This window comes from Helianthus annuus, chromosome 1 (genome assembly GCF_002127325.2).
Source record: "Helianthus annuus cultivar XRQ/B chromosome 1, HanXRQr2.0-SUNRISE, whole genome shotgun sequence".
NCBI classification, from domain to species: Eukaryota; Viridiplantae; Streptophyta; class Magnoliopsida; order Asterales; family Asteraceae; genus Helianthus; species Helianthus annuus.
This window is the reverse complement of record NC_035433.2, coordinates 135,288,886-135,316,102: the sequence shown is the minus strand read 5'-3', so window position 1 is coordinate 135,316,102 and position 27,217 is coordinate 135,288,886. Positions and strand designations below refer to the sequence as shown.

Genomic DNA, 27,217 nt, shown 5'->3' with positions numbered 1-27,217 from the left:
TGTTGCAGATTGAAGACTGGAGCACAATCAGATCATCTTCGATTATGGCAGCGAGTGACGAGTCCGACGATTAGGGTTAGATTTTGTGTGTGTGAGTGTGACTGTGGACCAGAGAGAGAGTCGGAGACTAGAGCGGCGATATGAATTATGATATGGCTGAATATTGTTTTAGGATGAAATATTAAATATTAAGTTGGGCTGAATACTTTTGGGCTTTTAATTTTTTTGGGGCTATTATATATTTTTTGGGTTTTTAATCTATAAAATCTATAATATATATATATATATTATTAATAAAAATAATTCGACCGAAACCAAGCGATCGACGAGCAAGCGGAGCTTTGCTCATGCTTGGATTGAATTTGAATCGAACCGATCCGAGCGGCTCATTTACAAACTGAGCGGGAATCGAACAAACATTTTCGAACATTTTTCGAGCGATCGTCGAGCGATCTTCGATCGTTAAGTAGTTTGGACAGCCCTATATATTTATATCTCTCCACCATCCACCTTTATAATTTAACTAGTCTAAGTACCCGTGTAATACACGGGTGGCTAAAGAACAAATAAATTATACTTTGAAACGTAAATTCTTTATTACAGCTTCGTTCTAATATTATGATGTATTTTAATCTACATAAATGTAAAGTTAGTACCTCAGAACATTATGATCAATGATGCCTATTGATAATACCCGCGAATATTGCGGTGTTGAACAATGATATGTTTCTTACTTTTTGAAAACAGAATACGTTGTTATCATATCAATTTGAAGTTATAATATAAAAAAAAAATATTCATCGTACTACAAATGTAAAAAAAGTGGATAGATGATGTGTATGTAAGATATATGATTCTCGGATGTCAATATATATTTAAAATTTGTTACTCTAAAACTTATGGTTCATGGAGTTTCGTAACAAATAACTTCAAATTCGGTTTAGACCAATTGAAAAAACAATCAGTTGTACATTACTAAACTTGTAAATATATTTAAAATTAGTTGTAAAAAAATTGAACATCTAATAATCTAATAAGAATTTTATATCCTGAAATAAACAAAACAATATGTATTAAAATTTTTTGAGTAAAATATATAAAAGTAAAAAATTCTTACCAAACTTACCGTCCAATTACTTTTTTTTTAATAAATATTTTCGGCAAGAATGTATGATAATATCTTTTAACAAAACTATCATCATTATCATTGCAAATATATCAAATCAACTTCTTGAAAATAAGCTTACCTTCTTCACATGCTTCAAGAAAAGCTTCACCGCCGGTTCTAAAAATTGGTAAAGGTAAGTTCCGACTTCAACTCCGATCACTTGTAAGAACATGGTTACTTTCATTTACCAACTAAAATTATCAACGGTATTACAAACAACTCAAGAATTGTGTTTATTTCCATCGATTATTGAAGAATTAGACGTGAAATCAGAGTTAGGTTTTCATTAATTGGAAAGTTCTGTATGTTATCTGTGTTTAAGAAGGAGTATATGTATTGCATGTGTTTGAGTGTATATAATTTCGGTTATTACTTTGATTTGGTTGATATATTTTGATGATATTGTTATGAAGAAAAAATGTTAGTTAATAGTGTGATTTGGATGATTGAATAGGTATGATTATCATCTTAAATTTACGATCCAGAATTTTTTTTGTTGATTTGTATTCAAAGTAAGATTATATTTAACTCATCTTGAACACTATAAAATGATAATATTTGGTAAAAAATAATTGACTCGTTTATTTATTTCTAATACTCTATATAAATGTAATGATCAGGAAAAGTTGCTTTAGTCTTGTTTATATGTATATTGTAGATATTAATTGTATCAGCAAAATGTGTGTGAACATCTGTTTAAAATATTATTTTCTTATTGATATGAACATATATGTATCCATTGAAGTTCAACACTAAATGTTTATACCATATGTTGGTATAATGCAGGTTTAAAAAATGAGTCCCTCATGCATTGCAATCTTAGAAGAGCCATCGTCGTTAAAACTTGTATGTATAAAGGATAAAAAATAATATATATAACCTGTATTAAAAATTATGTAATGACTAACTTTAACCGCAGGTGCTGCCAATTGATTTTGTTAAGAATGTATACGGAGAATATTAGCAAAGGAAAAAAATAATGATAAATCATGAAAGTCGTAGAAGTTGGCCAGTTTCTTTAAGAAGTGTAAGTGGGGAATCTGTTATAACCAACGGATGGAGTAATTTAGTAAGGGATCTTGAATTGACAAAGAGGACGATATTGCGATTAAGGATAATGGAGGACAAAAGTATGGAAATCAGTTGCTTCGTTGAAAACATAAGTGGTGAATCTTTTGTAACATTCAATCGTTACAACGTTTTAAAGTTAATAGTAAGTATACTATTATTTCTTAATGATTTTTTATTTTGTCATACTTGAAATATAGATGATTTACATAAATATATATCAATAAAATGTTACATTACTTTTCAGGTGCTTCCAGAAGCTTATGTCACAAAATGTTACTCGTACGTCCCAGTGAACGACTGTTACAACATAAATGCAGCAGGTCATAGTTGGAAAGTTGAGACGGAAAAAATAAATGATAACTATGTTTTTACAAAAGGTTGTCCGAAGTTATTTCATGATCTTGGAATAGAAGAGGATGATTTACTGTTGTTGACGAAAACAGACAATGCAACATTTGAGATAAAGATATATCGTAGAGGAGTTGAGTTAGATGTTAACATCAAAGAAGAAAGTGATGATGAATCTGTGCTGGAAATACCTAAACACACATACTACAAAAACGTTGACTTTGTAAGTATTTTATACTAAATTATAAGACTTTAGTAAAAAATCCGACTTACTTACGTATGTTATTGTATGACAGACTTTATGTGAAGACGATGATTCAGTTGATCTGTTTATGTGTGAGGTAATAAGCATCCATTTATGTAGATAAATATAAATTAGAATTAGCTTTTGGGATTTTACTAAGTATAAATGTATGATAAATAGATGAATGAAAGTGGTTACAAATATGAGGGGAGTAAGAACGTTGGTGGAGAAGAAGCCTCGAACGTGGAAACAAAGAGTGTGATGAGAGAAGAGATAAACCAACTGCCAAAAGAAGATGTAAGAATTTTAATCATAATAATACATGAGTAGTACTTTTAATATGTATAGCCATATTTATTTTTTACTTCTTGGACATTGATGTCTAAAATAAGAAATTGTGTAAACAGGTTAAGAAAAAAGGAAAACATATTGAGGGATATTGTAAGGCAGACGAAGGTAAGGTGCTGATATGCGGAACAGAAGTGGAAATGCAAACCGTTTCAACAGTTGGAAAAAGAACACGCAGTCGGTTGGTACGTATAATAACATTTACTTATGATTAACTCAAAGAGATTAAAATATATAATACATATTTTATTATAAACATTATGTGTTTCTGTAATAATTAGGAAAAAGACATTAGAAAGATATCGGGCAGTAAATTGAAGATATCAGATGTTGCACCAAAACGTGTTGCAAGGAACAATTCTGTAGATAAAGATGGTTGCTGTGAATTTACACAAAAGGGAGGTAACAGAATGGTATGTTTTTTCAACACTAATTGATAAACGGTAAGACTATAACATTCATAAGGTTGGTTTAATTGTTAATTATCATATTCATGCAGAGATTGCCTGCTAATGTTGTAAGAATTGGCGGATTAAAAAACAAAGTGCATGTGTTAAAAGTGAGGAGCATGAAGGGAAAAACAGTCGATATGAATGTTAGGCGCCAAAAGAATGGAGATGATGTGAGGTATGCAATCGAAGGATGGCCAATGTTCATGAAAGAGAATGGGCTTCGTCTGGGTGACAAAATGCATTTCAAATTCATAAGCAAAGGAAATCTGCTGATCTTAACAGACGTGGATCAAGTTAATGCAGGTTGAAAGGTAAATGTTTAAGCTAATGAAGAAGGTTTTTTGTGTACTCGAAATGAGGACTATATTATGCAAGTTATGTTATGTTTACTTTTGTTTTGGACATGTAATCAATGGTTATGATGTTATGTTTACTTTTGTTATGGAAATGTAGTAAGTGGTTAACCTTAAAGACATTTAGTTATATATCATGAAAAAAAACCATATTTTGGAATGTAAGTAATGTTGGTATCATCTATAAAAGGTTGTTGATTAATATGTGTATGTATATATATTAACATAATAAGTTATTGTTGTTTATATGTGAATCGGTTACTTTATATAATTTGAAAGTAATTAGTTTGTCGGACGGAGGAATATGGATCCTTGGAATAAAAGTTCATGTCCCAATATTATTACCAGAAATAACTATTGATTCAATAATACATAAGAATGTGAATATACTTTAATGCGTAAATACTTCGTTATAAGTTTCTTCGCATATAATAAAAAATGATACAAATAACGTGATGAACAAAAAATGACAAAAATAAAAAAGTCACAATCCATTGAATATCTCTTTATATACAACATTGGTTGTTTTATTTGTAGGCCTGCCATCATTGTCAAGTATTAGTAACTTGATTCCATCTCGTCTTGTAACCCTGGATAAAGCTACGTACAATTGACCATGTGTGAAAACTGGTTGTCTTAGGTACAACCCAACCTTAGATAGCGACTGTCCCTGGCTTTTGTTAATCGTCATTGCAAAACATACAGTTATTGGAAATTGCCTCCTTTGGAATGCAAAAGGAATCTTTCGGTCCGAAGGTACCAAATTCATTCTAGGTATGAATGTCCGAGAACCAATATTACCACCAGAAATTATCTCAGCTTCAATAACACGGCTGTAAAGTTTTGTGACCTTTAACCTTGTACCGTTACACAAACCATTTCGTTGGTCAATATTTCGCAACAACGTTACTGGAACACCAACTTTAAGCACTAACCTATAATTTGGTAAACCAGACACTTTGAGACCATTGAGCACGTCGGGGGAGTATATTTTTTGCTGATCAACATTGCCATCTTCAGTAGGGCATAGACTGTCAGAACTAAGATACTCTTTTTCTTCACCAGGGAATACTGCCAACAATCTGTCGTTAATCTCGTGAACAACCTCATTCTTAGGCGCAAGTATAGCTCTTGTACTAAAGTAATTACGATCATTGTAATTCTCCAAAATTGACGGATAAACAAAATCAATCAGGCTAGAAATTGGATCAGATATGCTATCAATTAAAAGCTCAGGTGGTATTTCAATTATTGCTTCTCCATCATTGGAACCACCAACATTTCCCTCACCAACGTCCAACAACCATTTTGCAAAATTACTGATCTCTTCAACTTCAGATGATGGTCTTCCAACAGTTAACCTCATGTTTCTAGATAACGTCAACAACTTACACTTACTCCACAAATAAGAAGAACATAATGAGGCATTCACAATTTCTTGACGTCCACCATTTGGAACAACAGGTAGTATTTGCCTAAAATCACCACCAAATACAATTACCTTTCCTCCAAATAAAACATCAGACCTGGATGGATTAGATATATTGAAAATGTCATGCATAGTTCTATCCAAAGCCTCAAATGCATGTTTATGAACCATAGGAGCTTCATCCCATATAATGAGTTTGGTCTGCTGTAGTAATTTAGCTACATCATCGTCTGGTTTTATATGACAAACGGAATCCTCATTAAGATTCAAAGGTATATGAAACCTAGAATGAGCCGTTCTTCCTCCCTCCAACAGCAATGATGCAATTCCGCTAGATGCAACGTTTAATACAATCTCACCTTTTGACCTAATTGCAGCAGACAATGTTTTTCATAAAAATGTTTTACCGGTCCCGCCATAACCGTAAACAAAAAATACTCCTCCATTGTCTCCATGAACTGCGTTCATAATTTCTTCATATACTGCACGTTGTTCATCCGTTAACAAATTCACCTGACCTTGATAAACATTTTGTAACTCTGTTCTGTCATAAGCAAGCTCTTCGTTAATCAATCGGCAGCGAAAGTTATCTAAAGATGAAGTATCCGGGTAAGGCATTGATAAAAATCTCCGAAGTGATGAATTATTCCGAGTTAAAAACTTCTCGATTTCGCATAAAACGTAGTTCTTTAGTTGCTCATCAGGAATTAATAAACCTGTGAAAAATCAAAACCACATATAAATTTAATGGTAAATTTTTTGTAACTGTCACAAAAACATAATATGAAATTTATAATTTTACCTGAAACACGATGATACTTTGAAAATCTGTACAGAAAATCATCTGTCATATACTTCCATGTGCTTTCCCAAACAACTTCAGGTCTAGATAATGTGCTTGACAGTAACATGGTGGCGAATAAATTGCGAATATAAGCTGCACTACCTGATATATTTGCTTCTTTGATGGCCTCAATGTACTCCGAGTCGTCATCCAACAAACCAAGCGCATAGCAAGCATCTCTAAAAGTATCGTACACTCGACCATTAACTGTTTTAATATCATCAAACGATGTTGGTCCTTTAACTTTGTTAAGAAGAATTCTTAAATAGTACGCTTCACCGGTAGAAGGAGAAACGGAATGAATTCTTCCAATTGTTTTTCCTTTTATTCTCGGAACCCATATACGCCTGTCAAGCTTCCACACATAAAAACGCGGAAACTGTACATATGTTAGTGTACATGCAACATGGTCGTTAGGATCTTGATTACGTTGCATCCAAGATAAAAACATTGATGAGTTCACAGATGGTTTGTTTAGCACTTGATTAATATCTTCATCAGGACCGAAACAAACTGTTTGTTGTCCAGGAAGATGGAAAGGAAGACGCATAACAGAAGGACTCCTATAATTAACTTCATTAGAAAAAATCCTCCAAGAGGCTTCACACGCAGATATATACCTACAGTCATAATACTCTTTAATTTCATCATTTTCTGCTTGCTCGTTTTCATTATTGCTCGGAACCACAGCAACTGTTGCTCTATCAGGACCTTTATTAATATACTTGAACAAATACTTTATTGACGCCGCTTGGTTGCACCATTCAACGTTTATATGCGCCTGATATCTTTTCAAAAGCTTTTTGTTATATGGTACAACACTTCTGTTGTCTAACTGAATTTTATTTTTTAAAACGAAGGAACCGTCATCTCTTCTTCTGTATAAGGGAAATCCGTTAGAATCCAAGGTTGAGTGATCTTGAAATTTCTTGGGAAAACCTTTTGAACATTTTCTATCAACCATACATGGAGAGCTCATTCTAGCATTACCACATGGACCGTGAATCATATGGTCTTTCACAAGCGTATATAGTTCCGGGTCTTGGTTTAAATCAGGGATTTCTGCAGAAATAAACTGATCAACATGGTCTACAGTTGGAAGTTTGTAATCATTCTCCATGAATAAGCACATATGCGCATGAGGCAATCCTCGCTTCTGAAACTCAATAGTGTAAACAACTACAAAAAAAAAAAAAAAAAAAAACCTTGTAATTATAATTAAGGTTATTTTTAAAAAGTAACTTTATAAACATACCAGCAGAAGCTTTTCCAAACAAATCACGGTCTTTCAAATCTTTACAAATTGAATCCAGCTTTATTTTAAAAATTCGAGATAAAATATCAGGCCTATCCTCCGGATTAAGATTTGTGTCCTTAAGAAACCTTTGAACCTCCGGCCATTTGGGATTGCAGGTAATGGTTATAAAAAAGTCTGGATAACCATACCATTTACAAATTGCCATTGCGTCAAGATAGTTTTGCATCATATATCGTGACCCGCCTGTAAAGGAAGATGGAAGGAAAATACGTTTTCCAACCTTAGACAAATCTTGTTGGCCGTTATATCTTAGTTTCCGGATATTCTCATATGTATCAGACCTGAGATCTTGTTGCTGAAATCTTATAAAGTTAAGTCGCTCGCTCTCAATCATCGTATAAGCATCAACCAAAAACTGTTGGAATAACCGTCGGGAATTTAGAATCAATGAAAACTGGTTACTACGATCTTGTACACGATACGCAAAAAACTCTCTCATTGTACAATTCGGACGTTTCTTGTTAGTAACATCAATGACACCCCTATGTGGTATGTCAATTCTGTAACCGCCGTCTCCATATGGGAACAAAATAGGATACTGAAGTGCAAGATAGGAAGGATGCAATTCACTTATTCTTTTTAATGAACCTGTTTGTGTCTCGACAACGATATCTCTTTTCTCAAGTGCGTTATCGATATCTCCAACAATAAGAGCAGCAACCTCTGAGGAAGTAGGTAAGTTATAAGTCCGACCATCTTGTTCTCTTTTGCCAATTAGGCGAAGCTTTAAAGTGGTATTAGGATTTTGTTGGAAGCAATCTCTAACCATCCTATAAATTTTCACAAGCACATTTTCGGCATCAAACATTGCTTTGATTTGTTGTATCAGCTTATTATCAGTTTCATCTGAAGTGGATGATGAGGAAACATTGTCTGAAGACCTGTTTCATCAAATTGAAATATTAAGTAAATATATATTTAAAATAAATGTTATTAATAGAATTAGTTCATGAATGGTACCTAAAAACTGATTGACTGTTTGCCAACTCATTTTCAGTATCGTATATGTATAACTGACAAAATTTAGGCTTCCCTCCGTTTGGTGGCACAAGACTACCAATAGAATGGTAATTTTCACCACTAATTCTGTAGCAAAAAGGAGCATTACCAGTATTCACGGTTTGGTCAACCTTACCACCCATTGACGTAAACGCGAACATAGAATTGTAACGTCGAATGTTCTTCAAAAAGTGCTTGCTTTCATTGTCATTGGACATGAATAGACTTTTATAATAAGGTGTCGCGGTTTTGTAATCCGGTAAGACAACTTTGGCATAACCACAACATAACATATGACATATTTTGCCACCCTCTTTTCTTCCGCTTCCTTTCTCTGCGTCCCATAACTTTGCATAACAAACTTCACAAGTAATAACTTGATCACCGTGATCCAAATAATCTGTTCAAACATACAACATTATTATAGTTATATATACAACATTCATTACAATAAAAAGATATACGTATTTAAGACTTAGTATTTTTACAATATGTAGCACTACTTATCAAGAAACCTAACCTGTAGAAACACCTTTATAAGGATCTCGTTCTACGGTTTCGTCTGTGGTCAAGTCGATCATTGGTATAGGAGACGAAATACGTGCTTTGGATACCAACTTACGTTTCCCAGATGATAGCCTTTGCAAATTACGGTTCAATGATGATGTGCAGGTGGTTGATGTGATGCCAGTTGAAATATTATTCCCAACATCGTTTTTTCTCGTTGTACGATTGCTGGTACTACAAATAATGTTACCTGCTACAATTGACAAAAAGCATTTTAAAAATATAGATGCAAAACAATAAGAACATATTCCCATATATATAAACAATAAAATAAAAAAATACTTACTTGTTACAATACTTGAAGGACTTGGATTAACATTATTAGTCACCTCAGGAGTGGATTCAAAATTGTGAAAACCAATTCTGTTGACTATGTTATCAGATGTAACACACGGAGTGGAAGTGGAATTAATATTAGTGGAATCAATATTGAGGGATGACGATGTAGTTCCCACATTTGATTTCTTATTATCCAAGTATAATTTTCTTAATTTTCTTCTATGAGATGCCTCGTCTCGAGTAACAATTGGGAGGACAGCTATTATAAAATCGTAGACAAATTGAAAAAATTATAATAAACAAACAATAACAAATCAAAATAGTTAGTTGTAGATAAGGAAAAAATAATTATCATTTTGTTAAAAAAATATATACTTAAAATAATACCATTCGTTATGCTTGATAAAGGTCTTCTCCCTCGTCGAACTTTAAAAAGACACAAATAAAAAATGGAAGAATTAATAAAAAATTCTAGCGTAATAGTGAGCTAAGTAAGTAGGTCTAAAATAATATAAATGGACAATGAAATAATTAGTGCTATACCGTTAACAATGTCGGAGGATGTGTTTTCATTCCGGTGAACTGCGGATAAAAAAAATATACATCTCTATCAATATAATCAAATAACTAAGAAGGTAAAAAAACCGTAAAACTTTAAATAACTTACCATGCTGAGTGTTTTCTTTATCAATGTCATTGTATACGGAGACAATTTTTGGTCGTTTAGGCATTGCTATGAATTTAGAAAAAGAATTGTTAAATTACATAGTTGGTATGTTGGAACACATGTTAAGTAATATTTAATCAATAATCAATAAAGATTCATATAAACAATTTAACAAAACAATAAGGTGTTAATTGTGTACAATGGTCTATATTTTATACGGAGTGTTAAATCATAAAATTTATGTATTATATATGTATAAATATATAAATATAAAGATACATTATAATGACAGCGCACAACTTAAATGAATTATACTGTGCGAAAAAAAATATTGTGAAAACAAAAATACATACAGATTCAAATAAAATGCTAAATGATTAAATAACATTAGATAAAAATACAAACTGAACAAACTAACCGAGTTGAAAGGTTGAATACCGAGGATGAAATAATCAAGGGAAAATGAGTGTTTTGATCAATTCTTATTGAATCATCCAATAAGAAATGAAAGGGGGATATAGAAATCACAAATTGGAAGAAGTCTATAATAATATATAGAGATAGAATATAAAAAATATGGAAATATATTTATGTAATACGTTAATTTTAGAAGTTTGTAAATTGTTATATATGTTTCCATAAATGAATTTGCTTACCTTATATTAAAATTTTTCTTAGGAAATTGAGATTTATAACATCTTTACAAATAAATAAAAGATATGAACTGTGTAAATATGAAGATTGTAACTACTTAATATAATAGACATATAAAACACTAACAAAATCTAAAAACTATTACAAAATAAGTCACATTAGTATCATTACAAAAGATCAAAATAAAGTCAACCATGGGAAAGGACGCAAATTTTTCATGTTCATAAACACAACCAAAAAAGTTAAACTATTCAAAAGACTAACAAACAACTAACCAAACCATAGTTGTTTTAAACACACTTTATAGCAGTCTTCATTAGATTGAAGTTACACCGTTCAACACAATCTTCCTCTGTGAAGTTACATATGTGAAGTGCAACATGTGTCCAAACTGCAACTGGTTATCATCCATAAATTTCCTCCATCCATCCACAGCGTAACGTAACGTACCACTGTTTAACTCTGTCTTTGTGTCATAAACTTCAACATCACCATTCAAGTTCTGGACAGATATAGGTTGCAATCTTTCAGACAGGCCGGCTCTATTAACAACCTCAACCGGAAGCCGCTAAATGCGTTGAAAATAACAAAAAACTATAAGCAAATATAAACAATTATAAAATTTTTAATTGTTGATCAGGTATAAAAGAAAAAGTACCAGCCTATATTCAGCTTTACGGCTAAAGTCGAAATATTCTGGATCAATGCAGATACGGGAAACTTTGTTTGCATTCCTTGAAACCTTCTTTGGATGCTACACATTTTTAACAACAGTTAAGCATTTATTTGCCTTTGATAAGGAAAATAATGTACAATACAAACGGATATTAGTACAGTTAAAATAAAATACATAAATTATTTAATACCTTTACAGTTTGATCAGATGTTGTATAACGTTTTCGGCCTTTGCATTGTTTGTTGAAATTCTCAACTGTGACGGATCGGTCGACAGAAAGTTTACCTTTTCCCTTTCCTTTGAGCTGTTGTGAAATAATAGAGTTAGGACATGAAATATTTTACATCTTATATGTTTTTTAAATTTAAAGCAAAAATTTGTCAGCAACAAATTACATATACAAAATGTACTAATTTTTTAGAAAAAAAAAAGGAAAAAATACATCCAAGACTCACCTTCTAATTGATCTAATCAAGTTGGAGGTTATTTTTCAGACATAATAAAGTTGTTAAATTAATTGTACATTGTCATGTTTATTTAATTAATACTTGAATTGTAAACCAAAGAAATAAATAATGAAGTTCCAACAACTCGAATACAACTATTATGATGATTGAAACTATCCCATGGTATTACTAATAAGGCAAATTGATTAAACTATGTGTTTGTACAAACAAAGAAACAAAAAAACTATAAAAGTAATAATATAGATGCAACCATTGGTTTATTATCAGTACTAATGTTCGTATGGGTTAATTGTAGGTTGAATTCAAAAAATTTAGTTATAATAGGCAATTGTCATTGTCATAATAAATAAATTAATATAACAATATAATAGAGAGTGTAAACTTACATCTTGTGTTGTCGTGAAATGTAAAGCATCACCTACTTTCAACGTCTCTTTAACATGAACATTCTTTGGTGTACTTGTCGGGACTGTTCCTGATGGACTTTTAACAGATGTGGGCTGGTTATCATCAGTGGCGGAACCAGAACTTTTTTGTCGGAGGGTCGAAATGGAAATGTGTTACAAACATTATAGTTCATTTAGTTATATAATTCTTGCTATTAAAAAGAAAATAACTGTTTTACCCTCTTTTAAGTACATTAATCATTTTTTAACAATAGATGTATCAATTGGTAATTGTAATCTTAGGGAAAACCTGACCTTTTGGTTGACAAGGACCTTTTGTTATGTGTCGTCTCCTTAACGTAAATAATCATTAATTGGTTTTCACAAGGCCGGATCACTAATGATTTCATCCCGACTTCTTTTGTTGTTACTTGATGAAGTTTCAATACATGATTTGAGGTTTTTTTTTTTACCAAAATATCTTTTTAAACATGCATTTCTACACGTGGTAATTTTAGCAATTAGCAAATTTTGATAAAAGTTATATTAAATAATAACCTAATTGGCTAGATAATTAATTAAATATCTTAAAAGTTAGAAATATAAAACACATACAAAACTAATTGGTATACGTATCAAAGTTTAATTCACAAGCAGTATTCAAATATTAACTAAACAATTGAAAAAGTTTAACAAAGGATAAATAACTTACTTCTTAATGCTTCACTTTGCCATGTATTTAACACTTCTCGAGACAAAGAAAAGTCTTTAAGAAGATCGGAGAAAAAATGCGGCAGGAATAGGGTTAGATTATTTTTATTGGGAAAGTAATATATAAATAAAATATTAGTTTTCTCATTTTGAAAACCGGGCCAATCTAATTTACTTTTAAAGCCCATAATAGTATTTATTATTAACCCAATAAATATTAGACACCACATCTTCTTTTTTCCCTATTTTCTCTGCAATGAATTCAGAAGTCATAACAAACCACCGGACCACCGCTAGCTGCAGTCGCAGCACCGCATGCCGCCGCCGCTTGCCGGCCGGGAAAGCTTCAAACATTTTTACTTTTTTCTTTCAGTTTTAACGCTTTAGAGAAGAAAATCTAGAGGGTCAACTGTAAGAAAAATTTTGGTTGAATATTCCGATAAGCTTCTAATTTGGCCGGCCGGAGGGTCAACTGACCCCCCTGACCCCCTTGTGGTTCCGTCCCTGGTTATCATCTACCTCTATGTCCTGAAAAAATCATATTAAAAAAAAGATTGAAAGAAGAATAAAAATGGATACAAAATATAATACCTAATAGATTCGAACCTTAAAAAGCGCTTTATCGTAATCGGCCCTAGAGATCTGAATTACATCATCATCATCATCATCATCATCAGATTCAACCTTCTTGCTCAACCTTATCTCAACCTCGTCTCGATACACCGTTAAATCAAACATAACATCATTAAGTTTTTCAAAAACCAATAAATCATCTTCCTGAACGCCAAGATCGTTGCAAAGTTGAGTCCAACCTTGTGAGAATACATAGTTTGAATTAACCTTACTTGTTGACACCGTCCACGGAGAACCCTTATAATTAACTTCATATGAGCCAGCCATTACATCGTCTCCAAAACATTGTTGAACAAATGAATCTTCAATGATCTACATAATATGAAACATAACAAATTGAATGTTGACTATGTACGGTAGATTATAAAAAGTGAAATACATGTTAAATATAAAGTTTAAGGAAAAATAATTGAGATTACATACCGTAAAACCCAATCTTAGATGACGATTAATCGTGAAATAAGATTGATCACAGACGCCATTAACAAAAGATGAAAGATAGAGACCAAAATGGTTCATGGGACGAAATGTCAGGAGACAATCCTTCTGAAGTTTGAGATCTGAAACAACTGTTTCCCAGCCGTCAGTTAAGAATGGCATACGTTTTAATCGTTTCAACATTACGACCTAAATTTTCCCACTTGAGTGATATATACGCATCTTCCTATCGGCCCAATCCTCTCCGTAGAATTGAGTAACAAAGCTGATAGGTACATCCTGTATATATATCAATATTAATATTAACTATATTTAGTATTATAAGTTTCAAAGAACAAAATTATAAATTATATTACTCTAAAAGCGGAATTATAGATTACATAAAGAATACTTACTATACTCAATGAGGATGGGTTTAGAAGATACTTTACAAATGAAGTATACATTTTGAAACCTGCAACAATAAATTATTTTCAAATTCTAGTACTTTACCAAACACTAATATATCTATCTTAACAAATATATACATACCACTGATTGGACTACAAAAAATGACGACTAAAATAATGAAAAACCCAAAGTTATATGCTTAACAAATTAAAAATTTATATGAATATACATACAATATTATAAATAAATTTAATGCATCAGCAATTTAAAGTTTTAATACCAGTATCTATCAAATTTTAAGTAAATTATTAAATACAGATTCATCAACAAACGTTTATGAAAAAATTAGGATCGGTATATAAACAACTTTTGAACATAGCATAACAAAACTAAACTACAACACTATTTTTCAAACAATTAAAGAATCAAATCTTACAAAAATCAACAATATTAATGGTTAACTTTAGAAGTACATCAATGTAGTGGTCTAAAATCAAATGTATAAACGATTAAAAGTAAAGTTTATGACTGATCACAGGAACATAAATGTTGTTACCTTTAAGTGAAGATTAGAAGCCCTAGTTTCGGTTGCCGGAAACCTAAAAGATGGATGATTCCGACGATAATCCGATGATACGTTCCGGTCGGCGATTTGCGTTCTCCTAGGGATGATAAGAATGATAAGAAGGATGATTTGATGGTAGAGTATGGTAAGGACAAAGTCCTTATTTAGAACCGCCATAATGAAATTTACATATACATCCCCTATAGTTTGATTTCTGACCAAAATAACATGGATTTAAACATAAATTACCACAACAACCTTTTATGTTCCACTAAGGGTTAAAATACTGTTACCATGTATTTGTTAACCATACAATGAAGAGGGTCAGTTGAAATCAGCTAAGTAATTGTGGTAATTCGTTGGTAAAATATGTATATAAAAATAATAGTATAAACAATATATATTTTATTCTAATTAATATATATATTTAGAATTAATTTATGGTAACTGTATATTAAAAATGGATAATGTATTAACTACATTCCTTAAATACATTACATTACATGTATAATTAAATTGAATTCAAATATCAACCAATAATTAAATTTTACGTTTTATTTACATAAAATAACAAATAATATTAAATTTTTATATAATAAAAAAAATGATATCTAAGTGTCCCATATTAACGAATTATCATATTCGGAACTAAATTTTAAGTAAGATTCATTATTTAAAGCACGGATTATTTTTTTTATTATTTAAATAACGTAAAAAGTTGTTATCTTATTACTGTGTAATTTTTTCTAAATACTGATTAATAAATACGTAAATATTAAATGATACGTTCTTAAAATGAGTTATGTTACACAAAATGATATTAGCTCTTATATTTTAAATAAAAATATCAATACTCAAACAATATAATATTAAAATGTTAGTTATCAAAAAGAATAATAATGTCATATGTATAAGAAACAAAAAGTGGGATTAGAAAAATAAATTAGCAAAATAACAATTGATATTCAAAACAAACAACTAAACAATAAGACAACCATGTTCATAAAAATCAACCACACACTTAAAACCATTGTCAAAATAAACAAAAATAGCAAAATACTTAAGAAAAAACAGCCGATGAAATCAAATGTTCGAATTATAGGTGACTACTTTTCTTTCTTTGGAATTAGAAGAACTGCATCCACACCACCATCTTTACGCGACTTCGACGAAGATTGCGAAGATACATCATCCACGTCATACACGGTATCCAAATTGCGCTTCAAGTCACGCTCGCTGCTCGTATCAAAGTCAGCATCCTTCTGATCAAACGATGTTGTAAAGCCAACTTTAAACACATTTGAGCAAGGGGTTACATCGTCTCCCGTTTGGGATATAGAATCCTAGTAAAATAAAATAAATAAATAGGTATGAGTTATAAACATACATTTAACATATAATGAGTTAAAGTTGAATCATAGATAAGGTAAAGGATACTAAACCTTAACAGGCAAATCATCATTACGATTTGAATCGGATGGTTCGACATTGACGGCTTCCTCATCAATAGGCTGATTTTTAAAATTTTTTTAAGTTAAAAACATATATGATATTAATTAGTAGTTAAACATTGTTGGAAAATTGTAATAATAGTATAAAGGTGAATTGGAATAAATTTACCTGAATAGTGTCAAAATGTTTATCAAGCTCGGACAAAACAACCGGGTTATCAGTCATCTTGGAGACTGAGTATCCATCAGACTTCTTGGTGATGTTAAAAGAAGAAACAACAATCTTGAAGGCAAACTTCATATTGAGTAATGAATTTAGCTCCTTTGGAAAGCTTCCTTCGTTTGCTAACTGTTGAAAAATAAAATATAATTAATATTTTTAAAATAAACACAATTATGATAAAATGAATTATTTAGTACATACTTCAATGTTGTTGTCTAAAAGCTGATTAGCATTAACCTTCAAAAGCTTTGTCACCTCACGCTCAAACAATGTTAGACTCACAATACCAGTGCAATCTTGGACACGTATATAAAGCCTAATTCTGCAAACAAATATAAATGAGATTTACTTATTTTGACAAACAAAAATTAACATGGATAATATTTACCGTGGAATTGATGAAACGGTCCTTGTATTACAAATATCAGTCTTGCATTCCAAGACAGTAACCTCTTCAAAACCATCAGTACCATCATGCTTTTCTTTAACAACAGTAACGGTTGAAACCTTTTTGTTGCAGTTTGTGCACGCGTTGTAAAACCACTCATTGTTCGATGCAAAACTCTTGATAGTGCCAACAATGACAACAAACCTCGTCTGTGTTTAAGATATATATAAAGTATACAAAAATGGATGGTGTAAAACATATAAAAACTATCTGTTATCCGTGTTACCGTATCTATTGAGCTTAACGACCCAATGGGAAAAAAAGTGAGGTCAGAAAGGAACTCTTCAGTGGCAGACTTCACAACAGAAGAACTTAGGCCAGAATAACTGGAAGACATTTGGGGAGAAAGTTTCTCGATAAATCTAGTAAAAAAATAAAATTTAATAATTTAGACTCACAGAAATGCATAGGAAATTTAAAAAAACTTATTAGGATAGTGAACCTTTGTTTAAACTCAGCAACCTCATCAATATCACTGTTAATTAAGACTCGGGTGACAGTATACAAATTTGAAACAGACAAATGCTCTGAACAGATGTATACATTTATTTTAATTAATGTAAACAATTATTCAAAATGTAACCATAAAGAAAAAAACACAATATATTTGAAGTAATACGATACCTCCCCAGAATCTGTATTTCCCAAACTGAATGATTACGACGACATTTTTTTCACCTCGATTGCTGCTCTCATACTCCATTATTTGATCCGCATAACCGTCCCAAAGTGTCACAAAGATCTGCTTATTGCTGAACATTATTGAAATCAATACAAACAAAGTAGCTGTTCAGAATACATAATATAAAAAAATATATTAAAGAATAAAAGTGAAGAAAAAATAAATAAATACTTCAAGTCTTCAAGCATAAAGGTGACTTTCTTCTGGTTTTGTCCATTATTAGTTTCCGTGTCTATCTCGAAGGGAAAACTTTTGACCACAAAACCAATTACATCTGTGGATAAAAATTAAATAGTGTCAACAAAATAAAAAATGTGTTATGTTTAGTTATATAGTTTTAATTGTATATCATACCAATTGGACTTTTAAAAAACTTGTTGTCAACTGTTGGATCCTCCACAACTGAATCAAACGGAGTAAAATCAAAACCCCATTCAGAACCAATAGCCTCGTGGCATTCCTCAACAACGGTGTTGTTATTAAGGTTAATCTTCAAACCACCTTTAGCGTACTTGACCTTCTGACGATTCTCACCCAATGAAGGATTTCTAATCGTCAAACAACGCTTTTCTTCCAAAAGATGTTGATATCCAGAAGCGTTTTTAGCCAAGACAAAAGCTTGCATTTTTGTTCCCTGACAAACAACAACATTATGTTAGACAAATAATACGTACTTTGACAATTAACAGTATATAAACTTAAATTATAAAATACGTATATGAACACTTACCTCACTGTCCATGACTATCATATCATAACAATACACTTTTCTAGCGTTATTGAAATCAGCTCTTGTCCACAAACGAACAATGCGTATTCTTATGGTATAGTTATCAACATTGAGGTCCAAATTATTCAACAATGTGATTGCACCTTCTTCCATTTCTGCATAAAATTCAAAGTAAAGATTAGAAAAAAAACACTATATACTAACACATTGTAATAAATTATAAATCAATATCGTATAGAACTGTCAATGGTATTCTTACCAAAGATTATGAAAAATGATAGAAAAAATGCTGAATAGATAAGACTGATTAAAATGTGAAATGTTTAAAGAATATTTATAATAGGTAGGCAAAGTTAATTAAGTAAACATTGTAAATTATAAAAATTTAAAATATCGAACACAATCAATTATAATATACGATGAAAATGGAAATATGTAATATGAAGGTATTTTCTAAAAATATAGTCAATCAATCTAAATGTCCAAAAATATGGTATATGTCATAAAAAATTAGAAAATGAAATGTAACTAACCAACTTAGTATACGGATTGTCAATATTAAATTCCTTCATAACCTTTAATTGAATTTGAAACTATGGAACATTCTACAACTTTAGCAGTTTTAAACTCAGCATTGAACTATGACATATCACACATTGACGAACATATCCATATAATGGCCATAACTACGTATACTAAATTTGTATATTTTTTTGGCTTATTATAGATTTGTAAACGATTACACTGGATAAAAAACACATGGGGCATATTAACAATTTCAATAGTTATTAATTTGAAATTGCAAGGAACGGAGGGAAATTTGATGATTAGTAAATTTCGAAATAATGAAAACATTTATAAATATGCAACCTACTATGTCGTACCTGACTTTCTGCAATTATTATATATAATAAAAAAACTATTCTGGAAGGTTTATAAAATGTTTATAATGTAACAAATTAGTGTAATATGCTGAAGATATAATACTAAGTTCATAATACTTTTTCATATATGCAAAGTTAGTTTATATATTGTTTTTTTTTACATATTTAGTTGTAAACAATAATCAGCAATGTTATACTGAATATATAAGATAGATTTTTTCCATAAAAGTAGTTTGAATATCGTGGTTTTATCTATGATAAAATGTTTTAGTGGGAATATAAATTAGTAAAATGATATATTATACTTTTAAGTATTTTCTTACAGTGGTTAAAATAAGAAATAGATTGAAAGATATATAAAAACTTGAAATTAAAGTCCAAAACCAATGTTATAACCAAAAAAACTTGAAAGGCCAAAAACATGCCCTAATTGTCATATATCTAATTACTACGGTTAACGTAAGGTACAACCCTCTCAATAGTCAAGACCTGCTCATTTTCATCAAAAGAAAAGTGAACCTCGTCACGGACCTTAATTTGAGCGGCTTTCATGAACTTCTTCCAAGAGGTTAAAGCGTATCGATAACCACGACCATTGGTTCTTCTTTCACGTCTAGTACTGTTAGTAATCTGCAGTGGCGGGTCCAGATGCAAAAAATTTATGGTCAAATCTTTTAACCCTTCATGAAGCTTAGCCATGCGTGAAACGTGATCAGGAATTCTCTGTATTTAAATAAAATTAAAAAAAATATTAATACTCATTAAATAAAATAAAATAACATAAAACTTATGTGTTTTATCAGTTTTGAAGATGATATGAAAACTTACAAAATAATCTTCACCAGCCGTACGAACAAACCGAGTAACACCACCATGTATTTGTTCTTCAACTTCATTATCAACATCTATAGGTGCAACCTCAATCTGCAAATTAATATATAAAAAATGAAGTACATTATGATATGTATAATACATAGAAGTAAGTACATATATTTAATTTACCTCATGAAAATCTAAGTTAGGATATGTGATTTCAACACCGTTTTTTCCAAAGACTTTCAAATAGAAAAAATGTCCAAAACCTTTGGTGAATAAGAAATAACAACCAACCTCCAACTGAAACATACTAATAATTACATCCATACCAGCGGAAAAACCGACTTTGCCGTCATTAGTTACAATGGAAAAGTTAAACGTTTGGTTGTCGATCATCACAGTAGAGGTTACATCATTTGACGAAAAATCGTAAATCTTGGGCAAAATACATTCAGGGATGAGCTGTAGGATGAAAAAAAAAGGTTAGTATCTATAAATTTATAAATTATAATTAAATACTTAAGGAAAAATAAAATCACATTTGTCTTACATAAAAATTGCATGATGGAGGTAGCATATATGTCCAGAAAGACCCACGACTAACACCATTCTGATAAGTTGTTAACTTAAACGTAGCATGATCTAAAGGATTAAATACTACCAAACATCCCTGAGTTAGACCCAAGTGTTCAACAACATTGGACCATCCATGAAAAAAAAATAACTTCCCTTTAGACGCGCTTAAAAAAACATTAAAGTCACGACCATCTTTAGTGTGTATCATAACATTAGTAGGACCTTTGTCAACACCCCATAGTTTGGAGGCCGCATCATCCGGAATGGACTAATAATATAATGAAATGGAAAATGAATTATAAATATTTTCAATTGATTTAAACAACAGAATAATAATGTTATGTTTTTAAAAATATGGAAAAACAGATAAAACAAATAACTAAAGTAATATTTTTTCCTATACCAGAATAAGTTGGTCTGCTCGATTCATTACCCTACAGAACCAGGGTCCTCTGTAACTGAATTAAATAATAGAATGTTAAGAAAATATAACACGATAAGGGGATTGTTAGAAACTATAAAAAATATACACATAATGTAACACCCCCAAAATTTCACCTGCGGAAACTCCGCGAGGCGTGTCACGCATCAGAGTTCGAGCCACCAATCACATTGAACCAATGATAAATATTAAAATAAGTCATGACACTATTTTACCAAAATAAGTTGCCAACATAATATTAATTCTCAAAAGTTGTGTAGCGGAAGCATGTAATAAGTTGTTTAGCAATTGTTTCGTAATAACGCTTACAACCAATGTATTAAATGTATTTTAATCAAAGAGCCTCGATCCATGACCACTCCAGCACTCCCAGATAGCAAACTTCCCAATTCCAAGATACCTAACGACCTGCGAGCATGTAACACGTGTATCAGACAAAGCTGGCGAGTTCACAGTTTTAGAAAATGTTTATTACCCGTTGTGTGAAAAACCGTTCAATAACCAATGCAAGTAATATTGTTAATATCTCATTTCCAAACACGGACGGCTCCTGAAATACATGACTGCCCTTCCCACGTACTCCTATCTAGTACTGGGCCAGACTGGGTCATTAGTTCACCTCCGTCCTCTACAGGCACGGGGTGAGGGTGCCAAACCTAAGTAGCGCTACTAACTAATACCCGATGAGGGACTTACAAAAGATGATAGGTGAGAATATTAACCAATATACCCGTTTTTACCCAAAGACTTATCCCCCCCATGGGATACCCACTGACTGTCCCCAACCACTGGGACGCATGCTCGAATGTAGTGAACTCACCTTAGGTTTGCTCGGTAAGGTTATCTACTTGATTAGCAATTGAACAATCACGTCCTAAAAGGAGTACCGATAACAGTTAGTTTTTCATGCACTTTGTATACAGTCATTTAGCGTATTCGGGGTTCACGTCAAGCATGTACAGTTCATAGTTCACATAGCACACCCATATACTTTTGACTCATACCAGTTTATTCACCCGACTATAGCAATCAACAAGCGCTAGTAAATAATTATCCAAAACCCGTCATACACACATGATCTACTTATCATACATTTCAAGTCTAATTATAACGTGCACAGCCCGCTCATAGATTACATTATAACTGACGCGCATATAATCATCACGACTCGAAATCCACCGTTATGTTTTCTTAAAAATACACCATGTACTTGTCTACAAAAGCGACTAGTAGTGTATGACTCAAGATTGAAACATGCGCATATAACATAATGTCCAGCAAGTTCTCATACAAGGCCCAGCCCAATTTCTATCCTATGCGGCCCACTGCCTTGGCAGTTTCATCCGGCTCAACATTGCTGGCCCGTGTCCAGCCATGCCGTCCAATGAACTCCGGCCCAACTGAGTTGTGTGCACGGTACATCTCGTGACCCAGTTGTGAATTGGTTCGATTGCAGCCCAATTCATATATTCAGATTGCATGCTTGTATTCAATTGTTTTGGTACGACCCAGCTAACGATTTTTATCCAATAATTCTTTAACAAATAACCAGCCCAACTATAAGTAACCCCTTTCTTTGTTACTGGCCCAAGTCGTTCATCCCTCCCAAATTATACTGTTTGTTTTATACGACTTGTGCATCATGTACCAGAAATTCATATTATTTACATATCAATCGAGTGTATCAAATTAAATACCCTCTCGGGTCAGATCAATGCACAATTAGTATGACCGGTTCTGATCGTGTGTAGTACTAGCGGCATCACGATTTTATCACATTTTATCATAGATCAAACATCGAACCCCTAGGTCGTCACGTATAACAATCTCACACAATTGCAAAGGGTTTCGGTCATTTATCAGCGTCTACGCACCACATCCATGGCTCAATTGTAACCGAAACATTTAACCCATCATCAAATCTGATATCCTATTATTCACACGGTACATGCATAACATACGTAATTCACATAACATATGCATATCATACATAATTCACATAAGATCTATGAAATCTGATTCAATTTATCAATTTGCACATAACATGTACGACCGGATCGACGTTACTATCTACATGGCATAAACATCAAATAGCATGCGACTTGATCGATAATAACATCTACAGAACATGAATATCAATTAGCTAGCATAAGGATTCACTAACCGGAAATTCGAATGATCAGGTGATAATGCGAAGGGGGTCCTCCTAACTGCCGTCGCCCAAGAATGACTAGTAGGGTTTGTCTTGTTATATTTTATGTGATACAGAAGTGTGACCTTACCACTAGATATAATACTAAACTTCACAATAGTGGGCCGGCCATCAAGCTTATTACTCTAACTGGGCCGGAACTCCATGATGTTCAAGTGGGCCGACTACAAAGGGCTGTACAAAGGCTATTGGGTTTCATGATCATATTCTACATGTGGGCCGGTTAAACTAGTTATTGTGGTCGCATAACCCAATCAAGTCTACCGGGCGTCATGTGTTGCTAAACTATATAACTTAATTATACATGCGACCCTACAATCCCACTCAACTATAAACTCAATTAATAAATGTCTATGTTTAACGGAGTTAAGTTCACAGGACTAAAACGTAGCTAACCTTGGAAGTTCGGGTTGTCACATCATCCCCAACTTGAAGGAAATTTCGTCCCGAAATTTGACAAGTAAACACGAAGGAATGGAGTGAGAATTCAAGATTGTCGCGGATTTTGCTCAAATGTCACATCATCCCCAACTTGAAGAGGAATTTCGTCCCGAAATTCACCAGTGATAACCATGGTTGGTTCAACCTCTTGAACCATTGAGGATATTAAAGTTTCAACAGATTCTTACATTCCTATGTAAACTCTAGTCCACGTATTGAGGTTTAACAAATCCACACAACTTATGCTAGCGAACCTTGACTCCTTAGCCCGTGTTTTCGATAGGTTCCCTGATAAATACAACTGTTCTGATGACTTCAGACTCCGACAAGGGTATCATAAGGGTTTCATCAGACAACACGGTCTTACATCTATGGCGTACATACCATTACAACAGTTATCCCACTCCATCAATTAGTCTGGGTTTGTGAGCCATGCCACCGTTTCATTCTAGTAGTTCGGATGTTCCCACGCGTCGAAAGCTACGATTACCATGTTTACTATAGCGTACCGCACCCTCCTAGGGTGATACTTTCGGTTATGACACGTTCGTCCACAACGAACTCCCAGAGTTTCTTATGCTTATCAGTTTCCCTAACAGTTACGCGTTGCCATTAAACAATTTCCGATCTAACAATCTTCCAGAGTTTTGAGCTCAAATCCTGGTTTTGCGATTAGGTTATCACCCACCTTAATTCAACAAGGAGATTAGCGTTACTGTCCAAGCGATGCCTCAACCCAGGCTATATGCATACTAATACGGTAACTGCTGCTGTAGAACTCACCCAAAGGTAAGCGTCCTTCCAGTTCTACCACAGTTAACCCTACACATGCTCACAGCATGTCCTCGTGTGCAAGGATGGTTCGTTTACTCTGATCGTTTGCCCCACGGTGATACGAAATGTCCATGCCTAGACGTAAGCCGAGGGTATCGTGTATTGCCTGTCATAAATAAGGTATAGCTCCAATATCAGAAGTAACAGAAGTTGGCACCTCGTGCATGAGGCCGCCTCTCTCAGAAGAACATCCACAGCTTGTGAAGACTCGCTAGTTTTCTTGATTGTAAGAGAGTGTGCTGGTTTCGTGAGGCAATATACGATCACCAGGTGACATCGGTTCCGTTCTGAGTTTTAAGTAAACCAATGACAATTTTATGGTGTTCGTTCTCGTTTCCATATGGGTGTTTCTGGTTACTGTCAAACAAGTAGGTTTCCGGTGTTCCACCTTGACTTTCGCACCTGTCCAACATCGTTCATATGTAGTGTTATGGGGCCTTCATGCCCGGTTATTCATGCGAGACTTAAAATCCTAATATCCCCTATCAAGTCCAGACTACCGGAACATCGGAGTCGGTGTGCTTCGCTCAGTATAAGTTCCATACGGTTGCTGTATAGTGGGATCCACATTCGTTCCATGAGGTAGCGAATGTCGTCCGCCCTGCCAATAGTTGCTTCTCCATGCCTTGCATGAACCCATCTTGTGAATTCTCTTCCAACAGGTCTTCACTTCGAACAAGGTGAGTCTGGTCAGGTGTGTCAGAGTGGATAGCGTATTGCAAGATCGTGCACGTTCAGGTCTCACGGTCGTAATCCTCCAAAAGTTCCATCCAGCGTTCTCATCAACTGATAAAGCTTCTCTCGTGGCCAGGGTACACGGGAGGCCCTTGTGATCGGTCTAAGTAACGCGTTCGGTACCGCCCAAGTAATGCCTCCAAATGAATCCATAGGCCACGATTTCTACCACCGGTCGTGTGTCGTGCTGTTTTTCTTTGTAACTCCATTACGTGAGTCGTCACTCTCTTGTGTTGCGTCGGTGTGTAGCTGGGACTCCGATTCAAACATGATGATATACCACTGTTTTACCCACACCCTCGGGTATAACGATGCTCAGCGCTTTGCAGGGTTAAGATTCGAAGGTTGGAAAGGCGTCCTCCTGTTCTGTCTTTCGCAATCACGTCACTCGGCTGTACTAGAGAGATCTAGGTTACGTGACCTCCGGAATCCTTGCGATTAACCTGCGGTAATATCAAGCGGAACCAGGTAATCGTTGTAGCCTCGGGGAGTTCTTCAGTGTCGATCAGTTTCCAACCAAAACGGGTCTTAGCGAGATCCACGTGCATCCCTGCTTCATTGATTATACGACCCACCAAAGACACCTCTCGAATCCAAAAGTTATATTTATCTAGACTTCGTGCGGTATGGCTCCTCTCTCAGGGGCTCTTCTAATAAAATGCAAGAATGCCTGTGATGTCCTTTTTCTCTTGGGAAGGATTCGGAACTTTATCGAATAACATGGTTGGTCCACATGATACTGACGTGATGTCGTGGTCACAATCAAATTTAATCCCTAAAACAACTATGTAAATAGTGGTAAGCGGGTATCGAACACAGGGAGTTTGTGGAAAATGTGTTACTTGAAAGTTATCTAAGTTAACTAAAATTAAACTAATTGCAAGAAAAAGAAAATTCACGAGTTGTTTGGATTTGATTGGTTTTAAAAACTAAGATTAATTAACTAATTTGCGAAATGAAACTTGAAGTTGTAAACAATTGAGAAATAAACGACTATCTTGTGTATCCGGTTTGCTTCAACTTTTGTGTTAATCATTTAACTAGAAAGAACTACATAGACATAGTTCATGTATAAACAATTGCAGTGATGAAAGGGGACGAAGTACTCAGATTCCGAGAACGTGAGGTTATCACCCGATGATCAATCAAACCTTACCCAAACCTAACTATACCCATGATATCTCGATTGCCAACGGCACCAAGAACGTATGGTTTCTAATTAGTTTAAAATAAAATTCAACCTGTTACTAACAATCGATTACACACCATAACAATCAATTTAGATAAAAAGGATTGATATTCTAGAAATATAAATAAGAACACAAAAGTCTAACAAACCTTCACCACAAGATAGTCATTAAAGTACCTAGCCACTCATGGCTTTAACACACATCATGACAAAATAGAAATAACAAACAATGTTTCCAAGTTTCACCAACAAAGACAAGAAATATAGTGCCAAGATTCTTCCCACTTGATTCTAGTGAAAGATTATGCAAAAAAAAGATGTCTTTCTTAACTCCCAAGTGCCTCCTAAATAGTCCCCCACTCGTTTTCCTCAAGTGGTAACCGACCTAGCATGATTAGCCATCATAAAGTGTCTTCAAAATGCTCTTTAATGTGTCAGTTACATTTTTGGCTCGATCGGCGCCGTAAGCTACGGCCACCTGCCGTAGCTTACGGCGATCAGTGTTGCCCCGGACTCAAGTCAGCGCCGTAAGCTACGGCAGGTGGCC

The 27,217-nt window shown here is 33.4% G+C and overlaps 3 protein-coding genes across 3 annotated transcripts; all 3 read right to left on the bottom strand.

The window, feature by feature from the left end:
- Positions 1-4,468: 4,468 nt before the first annotated feature.
- On the bottom strand, positions 4,469-15,184 carry LOC110932059. Its single transcript, XM_022175422.2, has 16 exons — positions 14,999-15,184; positions 14,271-14,331; positions 14,038-14,183; positions 13,588-13,926; positions 13,459-13,509; positions 11,608-11,721; positions 11,400-11,495; positions 11,192-11,309; positions 10,088-10,153; positions 9,428-9,679; positions 9,095-9,331; positions 8,536-8,974; positions 7,513-8,456; positions 6,216-7,436; positions 5,821-6,129; positions 4,469-5,772 (listed from the first exon to the last, which is right to left on the bottom strand). The coding sequence occupies exons 1-16, from the start codon at positions 15,182-15,184 to the stop codon at positions 4,469-4,471; spliced, it is 5,883 nt and encodes a 1,960-aa protein (XP_022031114.2).
- A 929-nt stretch (positions 15,185-16,113) lies between these two features.
- On the bottom strand, positions 16,114-18,694 carry LOC110932067 (replication protein A 70 kDa DNA-binding subunit B-like). The gene is made up of 11 exons (XM_035989376.1): positions 18,542-18,694; positions 18,166-18,445; positions 17,983-18,085; positions 17,754-17,881; positions 17,572-17,656; positions 17,356-17,491; positions 17,070-17,278; positions 16,883-17,003; positions 16,628-16,807; positions 16,450-16,518; positions 16,114-16,350 (listed from the first exon to the last, which is right to left on the bottom strand). The coding sequence occupies exons 1-11, from the start codon at positions 18,692-18,694 to the stop codon at positions 16,114-16,116; spliced, it is 1,701 nt and encodes a 566-aa protein (XP_035845269.1).
- A 1,172-nt stretch (positions 18,695-19,866) lies between these two features.
- LOC110879437 lies at positions 19,867-20,580 on the bottom strand. The gene is made up of 3 exons (XM_035989375.1): positions 20,428-20,580; positions 20,254-20,349; positions 19,867-20,148 (listed from the first exon to the last, which is right to left on the bottom strand). Exons 1-3 carry the CDS (start codon positions 20,566-20,568, stop codon positions 19,867-19,869), a joined length of 519 nt encoding a protein of 172 aa, XP_035845268.1. The 5' UTR covers positions 20,569-20,580.
- Positions 20,581-27,217: the final 6,637 nt, after the last annotated feature.

Coding starts and splice junctions, on each gene's coding strand:
- LOC110932059 (XM_022175422.2), bottom strand. CDS start 15,184: ATGGCGGTTCTAAATAAGGACTTTGTCCTTACCATACTCTACCATCAA. Junction 11,496..11,607: donor CATCTGATCAAACTGTAAAG/GTATTAAATAAT, acceptor AAAAATGTGTAG/CATCCAAAGAAGGTTTCAAG. Junction 9,680..10,087: donor TAAAGAAAACACTCAGCATG/GTAAGTTATTTA, acceptor ATTTTATAATAG/CTGTCCTCCCAATTGTTACT.
- LOC110932067 (XM_035989376.1), bottom strand. CDS start 18,694: ATGGAAGAAGGTGCAATCACATTGTTGAATAATTTGGACCTCAATGTT. Junction 18,086..18,165: donor GTTTTTTAAAAGTCCAATTG/GTATGATATACA, acceptor TTTTATCCACAG/ATGTAATTGGTTTTGTGGTC. Junction 17,657..17,753: donor GAAATACAGATTCTGGGGAG/GTATCGTATTAC, acceptor ACATCTGTTCAG/AGCATTTGTCTGTTTCAAAT.
- LOC110879437 (XM_035989375.1), bottom strand. CDS start 20,568: ATGGATGTAATTATTAGTATGTTTCAGTTGGAGGTTGGTTGTTATTTC. Junction 20,350..20,427: donor CTAACTTAGATTTTCATGAG/GTAAATTAAATA, acceptor ATTAATTTGCAG/ATTGAGGTTGCACCTATAGA. Junction 20,149..20,253: donor CGGCTGGTGAAGATTATTTT/GTAAGTTTTCAT, acceptor ATTTAAATACAG/AGAATTCCTGATCACGTTTC.